Source organism: Rhamphochromis longiceps, linkage group LG17 (assembly GCF_057381845.1).
Source record: "Rhamphochromis longiceps isolate RC_006_pf linkage group LG17, R_longiceps_female_GT1.1, whole genome shotgun sequence".
Taxonomy (NCBI): domain Eukaryota; kingdom Metazoa; phylum Chordata; class Actinopteri; order Cichliformes; family Cichlidae; genus Rhamphochromis; species Rhamphochromis longiceps.
This window is the reverse complement of record NC_140573.1, coordinates 2,806,299-2,823,118: the sequence shown is the minus strand read 5'-3', so window position 1 is coordinate 2,823,118 and position 16,820 is coordinate 2,806,299. Positions and strand designations below refer to the sequence as shown.

Here is a 16,820-nt window from a genome sequence, read left to right as displayed (position 1 = left end):
TGATTTCTCCAGTGCCTTCAACACCATTCTTCCCTCGGTTCTAAAGGACAAGCTGGTGAACTCTGGAGTGGACCATCACCTCACTACCTGGATCCTGGACTACCTCACCGACCGACCACAGTATGTGAGGACTCAGGGCTGTGTGTCGGACAGGGTCGTCTGCAGTACGGGGGCCCACAGGGAACGGTTCTGGCTCCGTTCCTCTTCACCATCTACACTGCAGACTTCTCCCACAATTCCACCCAGTGCTTCCTGCAGAAGTTCTCTGATGACTCTGCAATAGTCGGCCTCATCACTGATGGGGACGACAAGGAGTACAGAGGTCTGACCCAAGACTTTGTGGACTGGTGCCAGCTGAACTACCTCCAGATCAACGCCAGTAAAACCAAGGAACTGGTGGTAGACTTCCGCAGGCACAAGCATTCTCCACTGCAACCACTGAACATCCAAGGTATGGACATTGAGGCTGTGGACAGCTACAGGTACCTTGGTGTTCATCTGAACAATAGACTGGACTGGACTCATAACTTAGACGCCCTCTACAGGAAAGGGCAGAGCAGGCTGTACCTGCTGCGGAGACTCAGGTCGTTTGGAGTGGAGGGCCCACTCCTGAAGACCTTCTATGACTCTGTTGTGGCTTCTGCTATCTTTTATGGCGTGGTCTGCTGGGGCGGCAGCATCTCTGCTGGGGACAGGAAGAGACTGAACAGGGTGATCCGAAGGGCCAGCGCTGTTCTAGGATGCCCTCTGGACCCAGTGGAGGTGGTGAGTGACAGGAGAACGGCGGCTAAGCTGTCATCCCTGATGGACAACGTCTCCCACCCCATGCAGCAGACTGTGACAGCACTGAGCAGCTCCTTCAGTGGGAGACTGCGGCACCCACGGTGTGGGATGGAGAGATTTCGCAGGTTTTTCCTCCCCACTGCTGTCAGACTCCACAACAAAGACTTTAACTGAACAAGCACACACATCCATACATATGCAATAATACTAAGTGCAATAATCCTTTCTGTCATCGTTGTATTTTTACTCAGTTGTATATAGTATTTGTATTTGTATTCTATTTTTATCTTATTGTATATTTATTTTATTTTATTCTACTGTATATAGTATTTTATTTTATTCTATTCTGTACAGTTGTGTACTGTATTTATTCTTATTGTATTCTAATTTTTGCCTCATAACTTTTGCACTGTCCACTTCCTGCTGTGACAAAACAAATTTCCCACGTGTGGGACTAATAAAGGTTATCTTATCTTATCTTATCTTATAAGAAAATGATGCCCATTTCCATCCACTACCTTTATGCAAGAGCTGGGGTGTCAGCTGTTCTACAGTGGGGTGTATTTAAACCCCTCCAACAGAAGAGGAGACACTGAGGTGATAGAAGTTGAAAAATGAGAAAGATTAATCTTTCTGGTTAACCAGCTGAGCCAGGAGTCACGTAACTTTTACTTTTCTACCAACAACATCTCTGAACATTTAAAAATCACACCAATTGGTTTTTGTTCTGGAGGTTAATCCAACATGATGACGGTACTGTGTGAGCACTGAACAACATGGGAATGCCTTCACAGCGGGGCTGATTCTGACAGCTTTTTTCATTCAGTGCAGTTGTAGACATGCAATAAAAATCTTTGTTTTATTGCAGTTTTTTATTTGTGTAAATAACTAATTGCAATCAAAAAGAAAAAAAAATGGAAGGAAATCACTATACACACACTCAAAAAAGTGAAATTTGGTGGTTATTGCATTTACAAGACTCTAACATGTAATTTGAACACAATGAATTTATGTTTCTAAAGTGAACGTAATAAAATCATATAAGATCTACAAGAAATTTACCAACTTAGCGCCTCTTAAATTTATTCTTGTTGATATGACATGATAAAATCTAACAAGAGTGGTTAGCTGCCTTAAAGACTCGCGATATCACAAGATCACGTGAGATTCTAAACAACAAGAGGCAGGAAAGCACATGGTTTGCTTCACGGTCATCTTGGAAAGGTAAGAGTGAATCTATCTTCATCCATCTTGATGAAAATACTTTTTGCACAAAGGTATCATTAGTTTGTCGATTCTTTTCAGTTCTATTTATTCACATTTGTTTTTTTGTTTTTTTTTTAAAAAAAATATCTGTTTGTTTATGCCATTCTAGCTAGCTAACACGTTAGTGCAAGAATATAGCACAATGTCATGCTAGCATGATAGCCTAATATGAAAGACTTAGCTACTCCAAATATAGATATTGTTTATAACTTAACCTCTGCACATAAGCTAGTTTGGCTCTACCACAGAGACTGTTGTGATAAATTTACATTTTACGTGTGGGTTGTTGAAATTTGTAAGTTTGTAAGTTGCAACTGATGGACAGTGGTTTATTTAACAATTTATGTGTTTTTAGTACACTGAGGAGGAAAGACAAAACATGAACAGATATGTTTTCCTGTTTTTTAATTTTTTTGAAATTAAATATTTTTCTACTTAATAAACTTGGAGACTTGCAGTTCCCTCCTGTAAAGATAATAAATGTTTAATCTTATCAGGTGGTGAAAGGTCTGGAGAGCTGGCAGGCCAGTTCATCAAATTCATGGTGAGCTAATATTTTTCTTAAAAATTATCACATTCCCATGTTAAAAATGTAATATATTCATTTGTAAGAGACATATAGTTTTGAGACCAAGAAAACATTGCATTCTGATTTTATGTACACATCATCTAAACTTTCTTGAATTGGGGGTATGGCATGATTAAATTAATACACAAATTACAAAACAATATTAAAATGACAGACTTGTCTAAAATGCATAAATACTATTTGAAAAGATTAAGACTGTAAAACAATAGCCTCTGTATTTCTCACAAATTCCTGGTAATTCAACTAAAAGTTCTTTAATCCCACTGCTAGGTCGTTGAGATGGATTTCCGTATATATTTGTTTTTTTCCCCCTCTGTGTATAAAGACTGATGCTGTTGAAATCAGAAGAGAATACATCGCCAAAGGTCTTTGCGTGTACCTGAATGAAGATCCTGAGAAGCTGGTGAAGAATTACCTGGTATGTTAACTTGCCTGTATCCTTAACTAAGGAGATGATCAAAGATAAGCTTGAACTACATACAAAAAGTTTCAGGGGATGGGGTTTTCCTATAAATTACCGGTGGCTGTAAAAAATACCTTTTAAAATAGGAAAAGTAAGAGCTTTAAGTTTCTCACTGGATACTACACACACCATTCTTGAGTGTTTTATACTATCATTATTATAATATCATTATAATAACCTCATTCATACACACATTCATACAAGATTTTTATGTAACATTTACACTTCAATGGATGTATCAGGAGCAACTTGGGGTTCAGTATGTTACCCATTGATAGTTTTAGTATCAGATTAGAGAAGCCAGGGATTAAACCAGTAGACAACTTGCTCTACCTCCTGTGCCACAGTCACCCCTATCACAACTCAAGATTTTGAAAGACATTGTTGAGGTATTGAATGAACTTCTCTTGAGTCAGGAAAAATATCGGGCAGTCATTTTTGATTACATTTACATTATTATAAGGCTTGAATGAATAAAGCTTTTAGGTATTTTACATTAATGTAAAACAGATATTTACTTTTAAAACTGTTTGCAATGGACATTAGTGAGAAATCATTATCTTTTTTTTGTTTGTTTTATTGTCACAGGAAGTTGATAACAAGCATCGCCACTGCCATAGCAGAGACAGTCTTTGGAATCTGTGTCATTCGGTCAGAGGGTGCGGAGCCTGGCGATGACCCTCAGGATGTTGTGATTGTTCTAGAGGGGGTGGAAGTGATGGGTGAGTTGGGCAATGTAGTTTTTGCAGTGACAATGTTGCTTGGTCTGGTCTATTCACTGAACCTGAGCTACCCTCTGGAATTCAGGTACACCTTTGAGGTCCTGCAGAAGATTCTTATGGAATTAGATGCACACGAACTATCCAACAGCACACAAAGTACAGGTTCTCAAAACACTATTTTCTCGTTGAGAAATGTTTCCATTACAACAGCTACACCATGTATCTGGACCATGAACCTAAAATAATTGCAGATATTTTCTTTTTTGAAAGTGCATCTGTTGACCTTCAAAGTAGTTGTATTAGTCATCGGAAAATCACCTGATTCAGCCATTCATTGTTGTTAAAAAATTGTTTTAACAGGTTAACTTTCCACTTTGTCCACTACTTAACTTGTACTTGCATTTCATGTATTCTTTATACATTATGTGAAATTTGCTATAAATTCAATAAATTGGAGAAAACAAAAAGATGTGTATGACAAATTTTTATTTACCTTTTAGATGTAATAGTGAAATAGTGATGTTAACCAGACTCTAGACTTTGTTAAATGCTCCAAAAAATTACTCTTTAAATTAACTTAAAATAATCATGGAAAGAATTTCCACGTGATTAAATTGCTTTCTATTAGCATTAAAGACTTGTGTTGGAATAACTTAATTTGTATGAGTTGGTTCAACTCAATTAACTTAAGCTGGGACCAAATTTAGTAAATTAGTTGGAGAAAACCTACTGAATTGAGTTGGAACAAAACTCTTTAAGTTGGATCAACACTATTAAAATATATTGGATCAAAATGCAGTAAATACGTTGATTCATCAATCTTTAATTAAGTTGGTCCAACTTGAGTGCATTAAGTTGGAGTAACAGAATTGCATAATGCTAAAATAAAGCAATTTAATCACGTGGAAATTCTTTCCATGATTTTTTTATGTTCATTTAAAGAGTTATTTTTTTGAGTGCATATGTGTGCAGTCAAACTACCAGAAAGATACTGGAAATTGTATTTTCTGGTTTAATTATGTAGTTCAATACTCCCTAACATCGGAAACTCATTCAGTACTTGTATCCTCACCCTCCCACAGCAATGATCCTTGCTGGATCATTTCACTAATTCATTTAATGTGAGCTTGGTGATGCTGAGTTACATTTTTTGAAAATATAAAACAGTTATCTTTATTTCAAGACATAAATGTTATGAATGCCATAGTATGAAATTTGATGCATACACACTTGAGAAAGAAGCTCTTCTTTTCAAGCTGCTTGTCTAATGGCAAACAACATTACACAGCACTGAAAAAAGACTCTTAAAAAGCATTCACAGAAAATAAAGATCAATCAAAGCCGCACACAGATGCATACTTCACAGTATGTGTGACAAGGATAAAGCACGGAGTGTATATGATTTAGTGTCTCCTCCGCGACGACGGATGCTGCTGATGCTGAGTCAATAAAAGCATCACGTCAGAGGAATAAAATGACTGAGGACTGCGCGCCTCCATCTTCCCTGCTGTCTGTCGCTCTGCTCAGACAAGAGGACGAACAAAACAAAAAAGGCAACAACGATGAAGGCTAAAGGCTACAGCATCCTCAGTGCAGGAAAATAAAAGTTCTATTAAATATAACTAATGGTTATTGTGATCAGTGAATTCAGATTTTAAGTGTAAAATCATATAAAATGCTACCAAATTAATTTTTTTATCTGCCTTAATGTAAATATGTTTTATTCAGTATGACATGAAAGAGTCTACTAACTCATCAGGGAACAAGGTTCAACGTGAGCAACTTCTCATTGGTTCTTTGAAAACATCTTCAAGCTAAAGGCTCATGCAGTATAGCAGATATATAGTACAGTTGTTCTGCTGTGTGTGTGTGTGTGTGTGTGTGTGTGTGTGTGTGTGTGTGTGTGTGTGTGTGTGTGTGTGTGTGTGTGTGTTCACAGCTCCGTCACTTCCCACTGTGTGTAGCAGAAATCTATAGACACACATGGAGCAATCGTGCAGTGACAACAACGTCATAGAAATCTGTATAAATAGTATAAAGTATAAATTAAGTTTCCCAACAAGTGTAGGAGGAAACAGAAAGCAGTTCAAATAGACTAGCTTGAACAGGTTGTACCCAGCAGTTCCCCGTATCTGCAGAGACTGCAGTCTCTCTCTGTTCAGGACTTCTTGATTTTACATACGAACATGTTTCTCTCCTGCTTACCAACACACTCACTGTTGCTGTGCGTCTCCCTGCGTGCAGCAGAGAGAGCGGCAAGGCTGAGGATGAATCAGGGAGACATTTGTATAGTAATATATTAAATGAAACAAAGGTACACAGTTTTAACGAAGCCACTTAAAGCCACACAGGGACTATTTTCATGGAAAAAAACAGCAAAAAACAAAAACGAAACAAACAGACAAAAAACAAAATTTCCACAGACACAACTTTTTGGGGGATTTTATCCGTGCCTGCAGTGAGACTTGAATTATCAAGTTGAAACAGCACACACAGCTTTCAGGGTGTAGTCGGGGTGCTAGCTCAGGAGGTAGACCGGGTCATCTACTGATGGGAAGGTTAGCAGTGTCCTTGGGGAGGATATTAACCCTGAGCTGCTCTCTGATGCATCCATCGGAGTGTGAATGTGTGTGAATGTGGCATGTTGTATAAAGAGCTTTGAGTGCTCTGGGAGAGCAGAAAAGCGCTATAAAAGAATCAGTGCATATGTTCCAAACATATGACAGTAATCTTTAAGTATGTGTTATTGTGGGGTCGACCTTACAATATAAAGCACCTTGAGGCGACTGTTGCTGTGATTTGGTGCTGAATAAATCAAATTGAATTGATATTTTTAAGAATCTAAGGGTCTGAAGTCGTTGCGGGTAACACTTCAAGCTTCAGGCAAACAAATTTAAATGTCCTGGTTTTTCTTATTGATTAAGCTCCAGCTGGAAATGATGTTTTGGGGCTTCAGGCCACTCAATGCTATAAGTTTAATTGTATAATGGGAGGACTTTTCCCACAATGAAAGCCCCGATACTACATCAGAGGTGCTGCTGATCTGTTTGCTTTTAAAACAAAGAGAAAGAAAGACAGCCTTTATACATTTTTATATTCCCCAGCAAACTGCTCACAGCAGAATTAATGGACCCGCTTGTGCTCAGCAGAGGAATAACGACATCTGTGTACTAAGCTGGCAGTGAATCAGTCATGGTTGTAAAGTGATACAGACCAACTTCTTTACCCTCTAAATCTCTCCACCTGTAAAACACACACACACACACACACACACACACACACACACACACACACACACACACACACACACACACACACACACACACACACACACACACGTTTAGGATGGGTTTAGGCATAAAATGCCTTAAAAGTGTAAGTATATTTTTACAAGCCTTGGGAGATGGTGGAAGTAAAGTGAGAAGTTACGAGGGCTTTTTGTGTCTCGGGGTATTTCACTCTAATGTGCTCCTTGTTTCGAAGCAGCTGCTGCTTTGGGCATTGAGCCTGTTTTCCTCTTTTTGTCTCACTTTCTCCCTTGTTCTCTCTGCTGTTAACTTCTTCCTCACAGCCAGATGAAGGGGCCATATTTTTCCTCTCTAGCCGCCGATCTGCAGCTTTATCGCGCCTCATAAAAGACGTTTGCTTTTGCCGCAGTGCGAAATTATGTCTTGCTCCTGCTCCTTTTTGCTTCACCTTCTCATCTGTTGTGTTTTACTTCGTCTTATTAAAAACAATTAGAAAATACTGTAGTGTCCGCGTTTGTGTTCCTTTCCCTTTTTCCATACTACTTTTTTTTTCATGTCATTCCCTCCAAGTCTTGCTCCGAGTATGTGTGTGTGTGTGTGTGTGTGTGTGTGTGTGTGTGTGTGTGTGTGTGTGTGTGTGTGTGTCATGCATTAGTAGCCTGCTGTAGCTGCTCCATATGCCTGTGGCTTATGAGCAGATAGCTGGAGACACTTGGCTAAGCTGAATGGAAAATAAATGGCCGTGTTCGCAGCCGAGACGCAGACAAGGAAATCAATCACACACACTCATCTGAACACCACAGCTGCAGCAGGAGATGAGGTGTGAAAGTGTGTGTGCAGGAGAGAAAGGAGTGTGTGTTTAGCCATATTTGTGATGCTTGCACAGGATGTCAGTCAGCTTGTGAGCTAGCATCTGTGTTTATTCAGACTGCTGCAACACTGGTGTGTAAGAGGATGAAAACAAGTGTGTATGAGCTGAAAAGTGATTACTAAGAAGGCTAATGATCTCCTGTACAGGTAAAGTGTGCTCTCAGGCAGCGCAAGATGAGCTGACTGATCTGTGTGAGTCATCGCTGTGATTACTTTCACCTTTTATGCATCCACTCAATCCAACAATGATTCATCGGGGCCCTTTCCACCACTCTTTCATTTGAAAGGTAAATGAACCATTGACAGAGCATGCTCAAGCTCTGCGTGTGTGCACGTCTACAAAAGCTGTGGATAAATGTCTGCATATACAGACTGTATGGTTTTCTGTAGTGTCTCTACAAGGACTACCGCGGTCAAATTTCATGCGTCGAGCATGTGACACGCTTTCTCGCTGCTCACAGAAAAGCTCAAAGCTGCTCGTTTATGAAAAAAAGAAAAAAGCACAGTTAGCTTTCTTAATCTTAATACCCGACTTGTTCCACATTTCAGCTTCAAATACACTGTATGAGTTTGATTTGTCAGAGGCACACAGGCCTTCCTGTAATGTCATAGTCACATTATGGAAAACAGTGGCTGCAGACTGCAGCACGCCCAAAATAACTGTGACTGTGTGCAATGATGTCTGCTTCAACTGCTCTGTGAACACTTACAGGCAGCTGAGGTCTGACACAAGAGCACTGAGACTGAGTCCATTTCAGTTTCTCAATGCAAAAACCCCCAAACAACAAAGGGCACTGCTGTGTTTTTATTCTGATGGAGCTGAACGAGAGGCTCATAAATAGACTCGTCAGTAAATGCAGCCTGATTTGTCAAAATGTCACCAGAAGCTGAAGTTTTGTTTGCTGCTTTTTGATACATACAGCTTCATAGCATCCACGTGTGTGTCGCCAACTTTTTTTTCAGAAATATCAGCTTCAGGACACAGAGTTGGGCTTGGACAGTAACTCATACTTGTAGTGTAGTTCAGAAGCCCCGAACTTTGTTTATTATTTTCAATTATTGGTTTATTTTTCTTCTTTTTTTTTAAATTTAAATTTAAATTTTAGTTACCGTGCCAATATTCTGTGTATAGATTTATTGTGACCTCTAATATCTTTTGAAATTACTGAGTAATAGCTAATATAGTAAATACTTTTTAATCAATAATAATAGAAGGTTTGTAAGTGTGAGTGATCTGAGCTGACCAGAATAATCGGAGAAAGCGGGCAGAAACCTGCCGCTCCACATCTACAAATCTATAACCAATGCAGCACAAACACATGCGCAAAATAGATCTGTGGAGGCTGAAAGTATGTAGCTTAGTCAGTCAGTTTACCTAGCCTTCTTTCAGTCTGAGACGATCGTATCAACATCAAGTAAAAAGCACAGATAGATAGATGCTTATGGCTCCGCCCCTGTAAACAAAACATGTTGCTCCATGAAACGGCCCCTCCCATACGGAAAAGATATATATAAATCTTATAAAGTTTGTATCTGTCTTGTGTGAAACTTGTATGAAAAGCATACAAGAGTGAAAACAGATATAAGAGCCCTTGAAAAATTATATAATGAAACTTGTATGTTTTGGATACTTACTGGAACAATATATGAAAGTAATGAGAAAGTGGCCACTTTCATGAGTGAATCATAGAAGCCTTCTATGATTCACTATATGAAGCAAGCCAAATCTGATGCAAGTTTTTTCTATTTCTTTTCCATATGGGCTGGCTTACAAAGGGCGTGGCCTCTGAACTGACATGATGACATAGTCTAGTCTTGTTCTCCACGATTTCAGTCATCAGTTGTGTTTTCCACCTAAATTTCAAATTTTTGTATGTTTTTCTGGTTCCATGCTATCTCTCTCAGCCTCCTCCTCATGTTTTCTTGGCCTCCCTAATTTATGAAATTTCACACAGCAAAGCTCAGTTTTTCTCCTTCCAACAAGCCGAGATTATGCCGTGTTTGGTTCCTCCTCTCTTTTGAACTGAAAGTTAACAATAAATGGAAAAATAAATAAAAGATTAGGTGAGTTTTTGTGAGTCTCTCCACGCACAGATGTGACGCATTCTGTTCCAAACACATGTGGTGTATTTATCGAACCATCTGTGTGTGCTTTGTCTCAGTGTTCTGAGTGCACCTCTCTCCTCGTTGCATATGTATTTAAGGGAGGGCTGCTCAAATGAAGTAGACAGGTTAACTTCGGCTAATTAAAATACGTTTTCTGCTGGATTTACTCTAGTGTCCATGTCTATTTACACAAGCCAGATCGACTGCAATGAGGATTTAAACATGTACTGTATTAAACTGAACCTTTAATTTACACAAGCAACAAAAGAAAAAAGTAACAGTTAAGCTACAAGATAACTGAATGTAAACAAGTGTGGATTTGAACCTTTGACTTGTAGTCACTGAAGATGAATTTGATCTGTACGGCAGACACAAAACAGACATAAACACTCACACCTTGTCTTTATGTCTTGAATATAAACTTCCTATAGACATTCACGTAGCTCACTCTTGCTGCCCGTGCTGCACTGCTGCAACATGAACAAGTATCCTAACAGGTTGACTGACGAGACAAAAAGTACAACAAACCCAAAACAAGGTGGTGATGATGGTGGTCTGGGGCTGCATCGACGACTTGCTGTAATTGGTGGAACTCTGAATTGTGCTTGCATAACTTCTACCAGGGAAATTCAGACAGAGAACGCCAGGCCATCAGTCCTTAAACTGATGCTCAAGGGCACTTGGGCTATGCAGCAGCTTTTCACAGTCATCATTTAATAACTTCATATTGTACCTGTGTTATCCTTATAGATGTAAAATATCTATAAGATGTAAAAATGTATTTGATGATCTGAAACATGTAAATTTGACAAAAAAAATGATTCCACTACCAAATAATTGCAACTAAAAATGTATGTCAGTAACAGTGTTTCAAATTGAATATCTATGCACATGTGTGTGTGTGTGTGTGTCAGTTGTAATATGTGTCTCACCCAGTGGAGGGCAGTGTGTGACCAGAATGTCTGTGTTGTCTGGGATCTGGTTCCACTTATCCAGCAGAGCTTGACCTCGCGGCAGGTTGAAGCCCCAGCCGTAGTACCAGGGTTGCCTGCATACACACACAAGAGAAAACAGAGACATCATGCTTTGTCTTACAGCATCCAACAGGTGTCGCAAACCTTCTAGTTCTCCAGTTTTACATTAACAACACTGAACACTGGAGTTGAGCATTGCACTAAACACAGGACCTTTCTTTTTATTACCGGGTGTAAATCAGAACTCGGTCAGTCTAAATTCTACATGATAAAATCGATGAGTTCGATCCCTGGCTGCTCCAGTCTACATGCCAAATATCCTTGGGGAAGATATCCATCGGAGTATGAGTGTGTGTGAATGGTAGCATAGCAAAAAGTGCATGCTTGACTGAGGTTGTGTGAAGTGCTTTGATTGCTCAAAAGGACTAGAAAAGCGCTAAGAACAAGTCCATTTACCATTACCCTGACCTCAATAATCTGCTGGCTGATCGTTTGTTGTAGAATTCATTCTCACAGTTTAATTTAAAGGACCCAGAAAATAAAGCGGAGCTGCTGTCCAGTACATAAGCACCTCACAGCACTGCATTTCCTTTGTTTCACCTGTCTGTATGACCGCTGTATTTTATTTATGTGTATTTTGTATCTGCCACTCCTCAGTGCATGCAAATCACACATGAAGAACTAATCATGGTGAAACACCCTGCGTTATTTGAGCAGAGCTCATTTCTATCATTTAATATCTGCTTTATAGTCAGAGATGAACACTAATAAAGAGGAAAACACATCAAAGCAAGATTTTAAAAACTGCAAAAGAAAACACATTTTTAGTAACATGACCAAACTGTTTCTGCATCGTGGATAAAGAGCATGTTGAACAACTAAGTGCTACAAAATGAGAGGGAGTTATATTGCAAAACAACATATACAGTAAACTTGTGAAATCTGTTGTGTTGAAGCTTCTTCGTGATGACGGTCTACGTGGAGTTTTTCTGATCTATGTAACTTTTGGCACTGGTAGCACATTTGTGGCCCGACCTCTGGAAGCTGTCTGCAACTTTAAGAATATCTCACGAAAATGTATGGAGATCATCAAAGTTGACACGCAATGCTGACCCATTATTCCTTAACAATGTTTAATGATGCTCTGATACGTGTAACCTTGTAATTGCGATGCCCGACCATGCTTGCTTTCAGTCGCTAAACATGCAGTTTGACCTTCGGGACATGAAAGCAGTAATAGGATGTAGAGCAAAGGGATAAATCAAATGGTTTTGAGGGAGATGGGTGAGTAGAAAGATATATTAAACATCTCCTTGCGCACAATCAAGCCTGGAATGCACCAGGATGAGAAGACAAGGGAAAAAAGAAGAGGAAAGCCTTGATGGCTGGGGCTCGTGTCCCTTTACTTTGATAGCGGACGCCTTGGCCGTGAGTGATGCAGAAGAAATTAACATGTCACTTACAATCTGTACTCCGATCCATCTTCCTCGACAACACGCTGCACGCTTGTGTACATGTGTGCAACCGCAGGCGACAACGTCCTCGGCTGCTGCCATGCAACCAACTTTTTATAAATTGCTGAGTGCAGTCACTCAAAACACCAACTTTATCGCTGCGGCCACTGCCGACACGTCTGTGCTCAGTGAAACATCAGATGAGGATTTTTCGGAATAATTTCCGGTGTGTGCCGATGTGTGTGGGCGGGTGTCTTACATGGTTAGGAACTTCAAAGACAGAAAGACAGGACTGAAGATAGGAAGAAATATCTGTCACAATGAATGTTTTCCACCTTTCCCTCTAATTAATAAAGCTAAAAATGGCAGCTTGGAGGTCAACAATGCGGGGACAGCTGGTCAAGCAGATGCGACAGTGCATCATGGAAAATCACCTCCTGTTTCAGCTTGAGTGCGTGCGATTAAAATTCCATTACTTCTTGAAGATCAGAGACTAAACATTTCTGACGAATGATCCAACACTGCCCATGAACACAAGCTCAATAATTTACATGGTGAATATTAAAACACTTGGACTGGCCTTAGCATATTAATGGAGCCTGTGGAATTTAATATTCATGTTGATCTTAACATAGATGTCTCAATTAAAACAGATGAGCTCAGCTATACGATTGATGCTGCGGATTCTCTCTGTGAGGGATAAAGAGCGAGTAAAGGAGAAGACGAAAGAAACCCTTGTGTTAATGACCAGCACGTGCTGATTCAGTTTAACAGCGATAGATAAGCAAAGAGAAAAATTCATGAAGACACTGATAACAAGTGGTGAGATGCTTGGATTGACACATAAACGCTCAAACCAACCATTTTGCTTGTTTTATTAAAATAAAGTACATTTTATGGTGTTTGCAGACTGTAGAGAGGCTGTAGTGAGAGTAGGAAGCTGATGAGAGCCACGAGAGGTGGAGGTATGCACTGGAGTGTCAGTGGAAGCCAGACAGAGTAAATGTGTGTGGATGAGAAGCAAACAGATGGAACGAGTTTCAGGACCCGTGTCAACCAACCACCTGCTCCCTTGATTCAAAGGCAAAGAATGAGACGGCGTCATTGCTCAGAAGGTTGTGTTTTATTTCATTGTTACACCTGGATCTGTTGTTTCTGTCTCTGTGATGGAGTGAAAGCTTAAGTTTAGATGCATCATTAGTTTTTCTTCCATTTTACCACCATAGTTAAGGAGAAACACTGTTTGAGCATCACATTTCAATGCACTGTGCACAGATTTTAGTGCAGGGTATCATGTGAGACCATAGCCAAGTGTGCCCTACTAGTGTTGTTGCACTAGGGCACCAACGCTGTGCCTCACTGCTGAATGCAGCATCTTCCAAAAGGTGCACATTTTTACTTTAAAAGTCTACATTCTCCATTTCTGATTTGCAGGACACTCGTCAAATTTTCACTGGTGCTAAGTGGGTAGTTGGTCAGTGTTTGCAGAAAAAATGCTTCATCCAAATAAATAAGGGCAACTCTAGAATTCTGTTAGCATGGAGACTTTTGTTGCAGCACAGTATAGTGCACTAAGCAACAGTGAAATGCATGGGGGTTAAATGGTGTCGTTAGCATTTTAGCAATTGATCTTTCTGCCTGAAACCCAGCAGGTCTTTAGACTTCCGTGACTGCCCTGATGAAGATGAAGGCAAAGTCTCCTCTGGATGAAAGCCATGTGATTATGCCATCAACTGTTGTAACTTGGTGTGGAATTTAGTCAGTTTTCTACTTATTTTTTTTAACTGTAAGGAAAAGAATTAATGCTGAAACTGACACTATGCTTTGCAATATGGTTAGAAGAATATATCATTTCTAGTTTTCTGCATCTTCGGGCTCGTATGACGTTTTAAAGAAAGCAGAAGGAACTGATGATTGATCACTGAGCACCTGTCAGAACTTTTTGAAACATAGTTTGGTGGAATAAAAACTTATAACAAGATTTTCAAAAGGCTGCAAAATTTCCAAAGGAAGAAAAAATCATTATCTCAAATTCGTCATAAAGTCCCTAAAACACTGATGGTCTAGTCTATCATTTTGTCAACGAAGGATTATAGTACCTTTGCTAAAGCACTGGAGCTTGTTTTAATTTGGTACCATCAATCATTCTGTATGGGAAGGTGTCACTCTCTTTCAAACAGTTATATCTCATTTTACCAGCAAACCTCCTCATAGTGTCCACGGTGCCAGGAAAACGTGTCCGTGCCGATTGTAGGCGTCACAGTTACTAAAAAGAGATTATCTCCCGCGAGGAACTGACCGTATCTTCTTTCTAGGAGAGAACCACTCCTGTGTTTGCTGAGCAAACCCGGGAATAACTAAATGTAATTCCACTGATCATATCCCTGCTCCAAAGTGATGTTTTTTATCAGGTAAGAGATTACAATGATACAGGTGATTTGTGTTAAGTTACAGGAGTAGAATCAGGCGTGCGGGCGTAGGGGGAGCGTATTAAAGATTCTGTTGACGTGCTGGGCTGCTGTTTGTTATGGCTTTTACAAGAGAAAAAAGAGGAGAAAACAGATGTTTGTGCTACAGAACTCAGTCCCCAGGCGCATCTTCGGGCTGCGCGGGGGGAAAAACACAACAGCCATGAAACCGTTACTTTCATTTCTCACACTCACACAAACGTTCAGAGCTACTGGCTTCACCTCTCCTAAGGACAAGAGGAAAAGTCAAACTTGAATGCATTTTTGCAGACCTATTTTCACTTGGGTTTTCATGCATGTGTTTAACACTGTCAGTGTATATATTTGTGCATGTCTGTATAACAGAGGGGCCTCAGATATCACCCGAGCGAGTCCACGAATCATTGAATGCCTCTTCTACCTCATTCTCTCTCTTCTTCATCTCATCACGTATCTGTGCCCGTTTCTCCTCCTCTCCTCTTTCTCCTCTTGACATATTACTCCATCTCTCTGTGAATGTGTGTCTCTCTCTCCTCATTTCTCCTCCTCACTCACCTCGTTAGCGAGGGAAACGACCTGCTGCCAGGAGAGCAGTCTGCTCTCTGTGAGGCCACGTTGAGAGGGAATTTTTGAAAAGCACATCAGCAACGGAGTTATTCTGAGGTCCAGCAGGGAAGAGAGAGAAACAGGGTTTGGAGACAGGTCAGGAGGAAGTAGGACTGTACATCCAACTTTAATTTAAGACAGAAATCTGGCCAAAGGTCAGCGCATTTTTAAGTATCAAAAGCTGGCCCTTGCCAGGTTGGTTATGATTATTGTGATCTGGCCAAAGACATTTGCATATTTAGATTTTTAACAGTTACAGAGCAACAGTAACTGCCGGTGTATCACACGCCTGGAGGCTTGCTGGTCTACAACTGCCCCCTGATACTCCTATACATCCTTACATTTGTCATTCATTGTACATTTTCTTAAGTGCTGGGGCAGCTCTGATGCAAATATCTTTACAGATGTAATGATCGGAAAGCTCACTTGCTTCATTAAAGCCCTCATTGTGCTTGTTCCTTTCAACTGTCGTACACCAATGTTAGCCAAGCAGTTAATAACAGAGCTAAACCTCTGACACTATGACTGTGGAATATGGAAAGGAGCAAATGTTATAACATCGGCTGAATGGAACTGCACAGCCGTGTCATAACCCTCTATAAATATCAAATTAATATTTCTCACTTAGTGTATCAAAATGCTACTACGTAGAAACACTCAGGTGAAAAAACAAATCCAGGTGTGATGGTAGAAAAAAGTGCTAAAAACACATGAACACTAGTCACAATGGAAGTGTTGAAAAGCAAAAGATGATAAAAGGGATGTTGAAGTAAGCGCTGTGTTTTTAAAGTATACAAAGAGGAAGTAAGAACTACAGAAGATTAATATAACGAGGTCCATCCTAATGTTTAACACAGGCCCTGTGCTAATCATTACATGCACCGACACAGTGAAAACACCCAACTGTGATCACCTCTGCTAGATTTAATTAACTACTCACGACTTAACAACCCTAATAACAGCCTTGCAGGCAGGTTGGGTTGGGCCACAGCGGTGCGCACACACACACACACACACACACACACACGCACACGCACACACACGCACACACACGCACACACACGCACACACACACACACACACACACACACACACACACACACACACACACACAGGTTTCTCCATACTTGTAAATGCATTCATGCCTGTAAAATTGTGATTTTATTTCAAACCACCTCTGCCTGACATCTATCTGTTTGCCTGTGCTTGCAAACCTTGCTGGGGAAGAAGTGAGCAGAGGGGCGCACATGATCCCATGAGACTTAACAGCTCTCGCAGAGGTTGATTGCAAA

General features: G+C 40.1%; 1 protein-coding gene and 1 pseudogene across 1 annotated transcript in view; one reads left to right on the top strand and one right to left on the bottom strand.

Moving 5' to 3' along the window:
* Positions 1-7,056, top strand: part of LOC146649069 (uncharacterized) — a 75,981-nt pseudogene extending 68,925 nt beyond the window's left edge.
* mpped1 (metallophosphoesterase domain containing 1) overlaps positions 1-16,820 on the bottom strand; it is a 94,925-nt gene that overhangs the window by 6,156 nt on the left and 71,949 nt on the right. Inside the window, exon 5 of the mRNA XM_085385720.1 lies at positions 10,980-11,095. Coding sequence (XP_085241846.1) covers positions 10,980-11,095 — 116 coding nt within the window. The remainder of the gene's footprint in view (positions 1-10,979; positions 11,096-16,820) is intronic.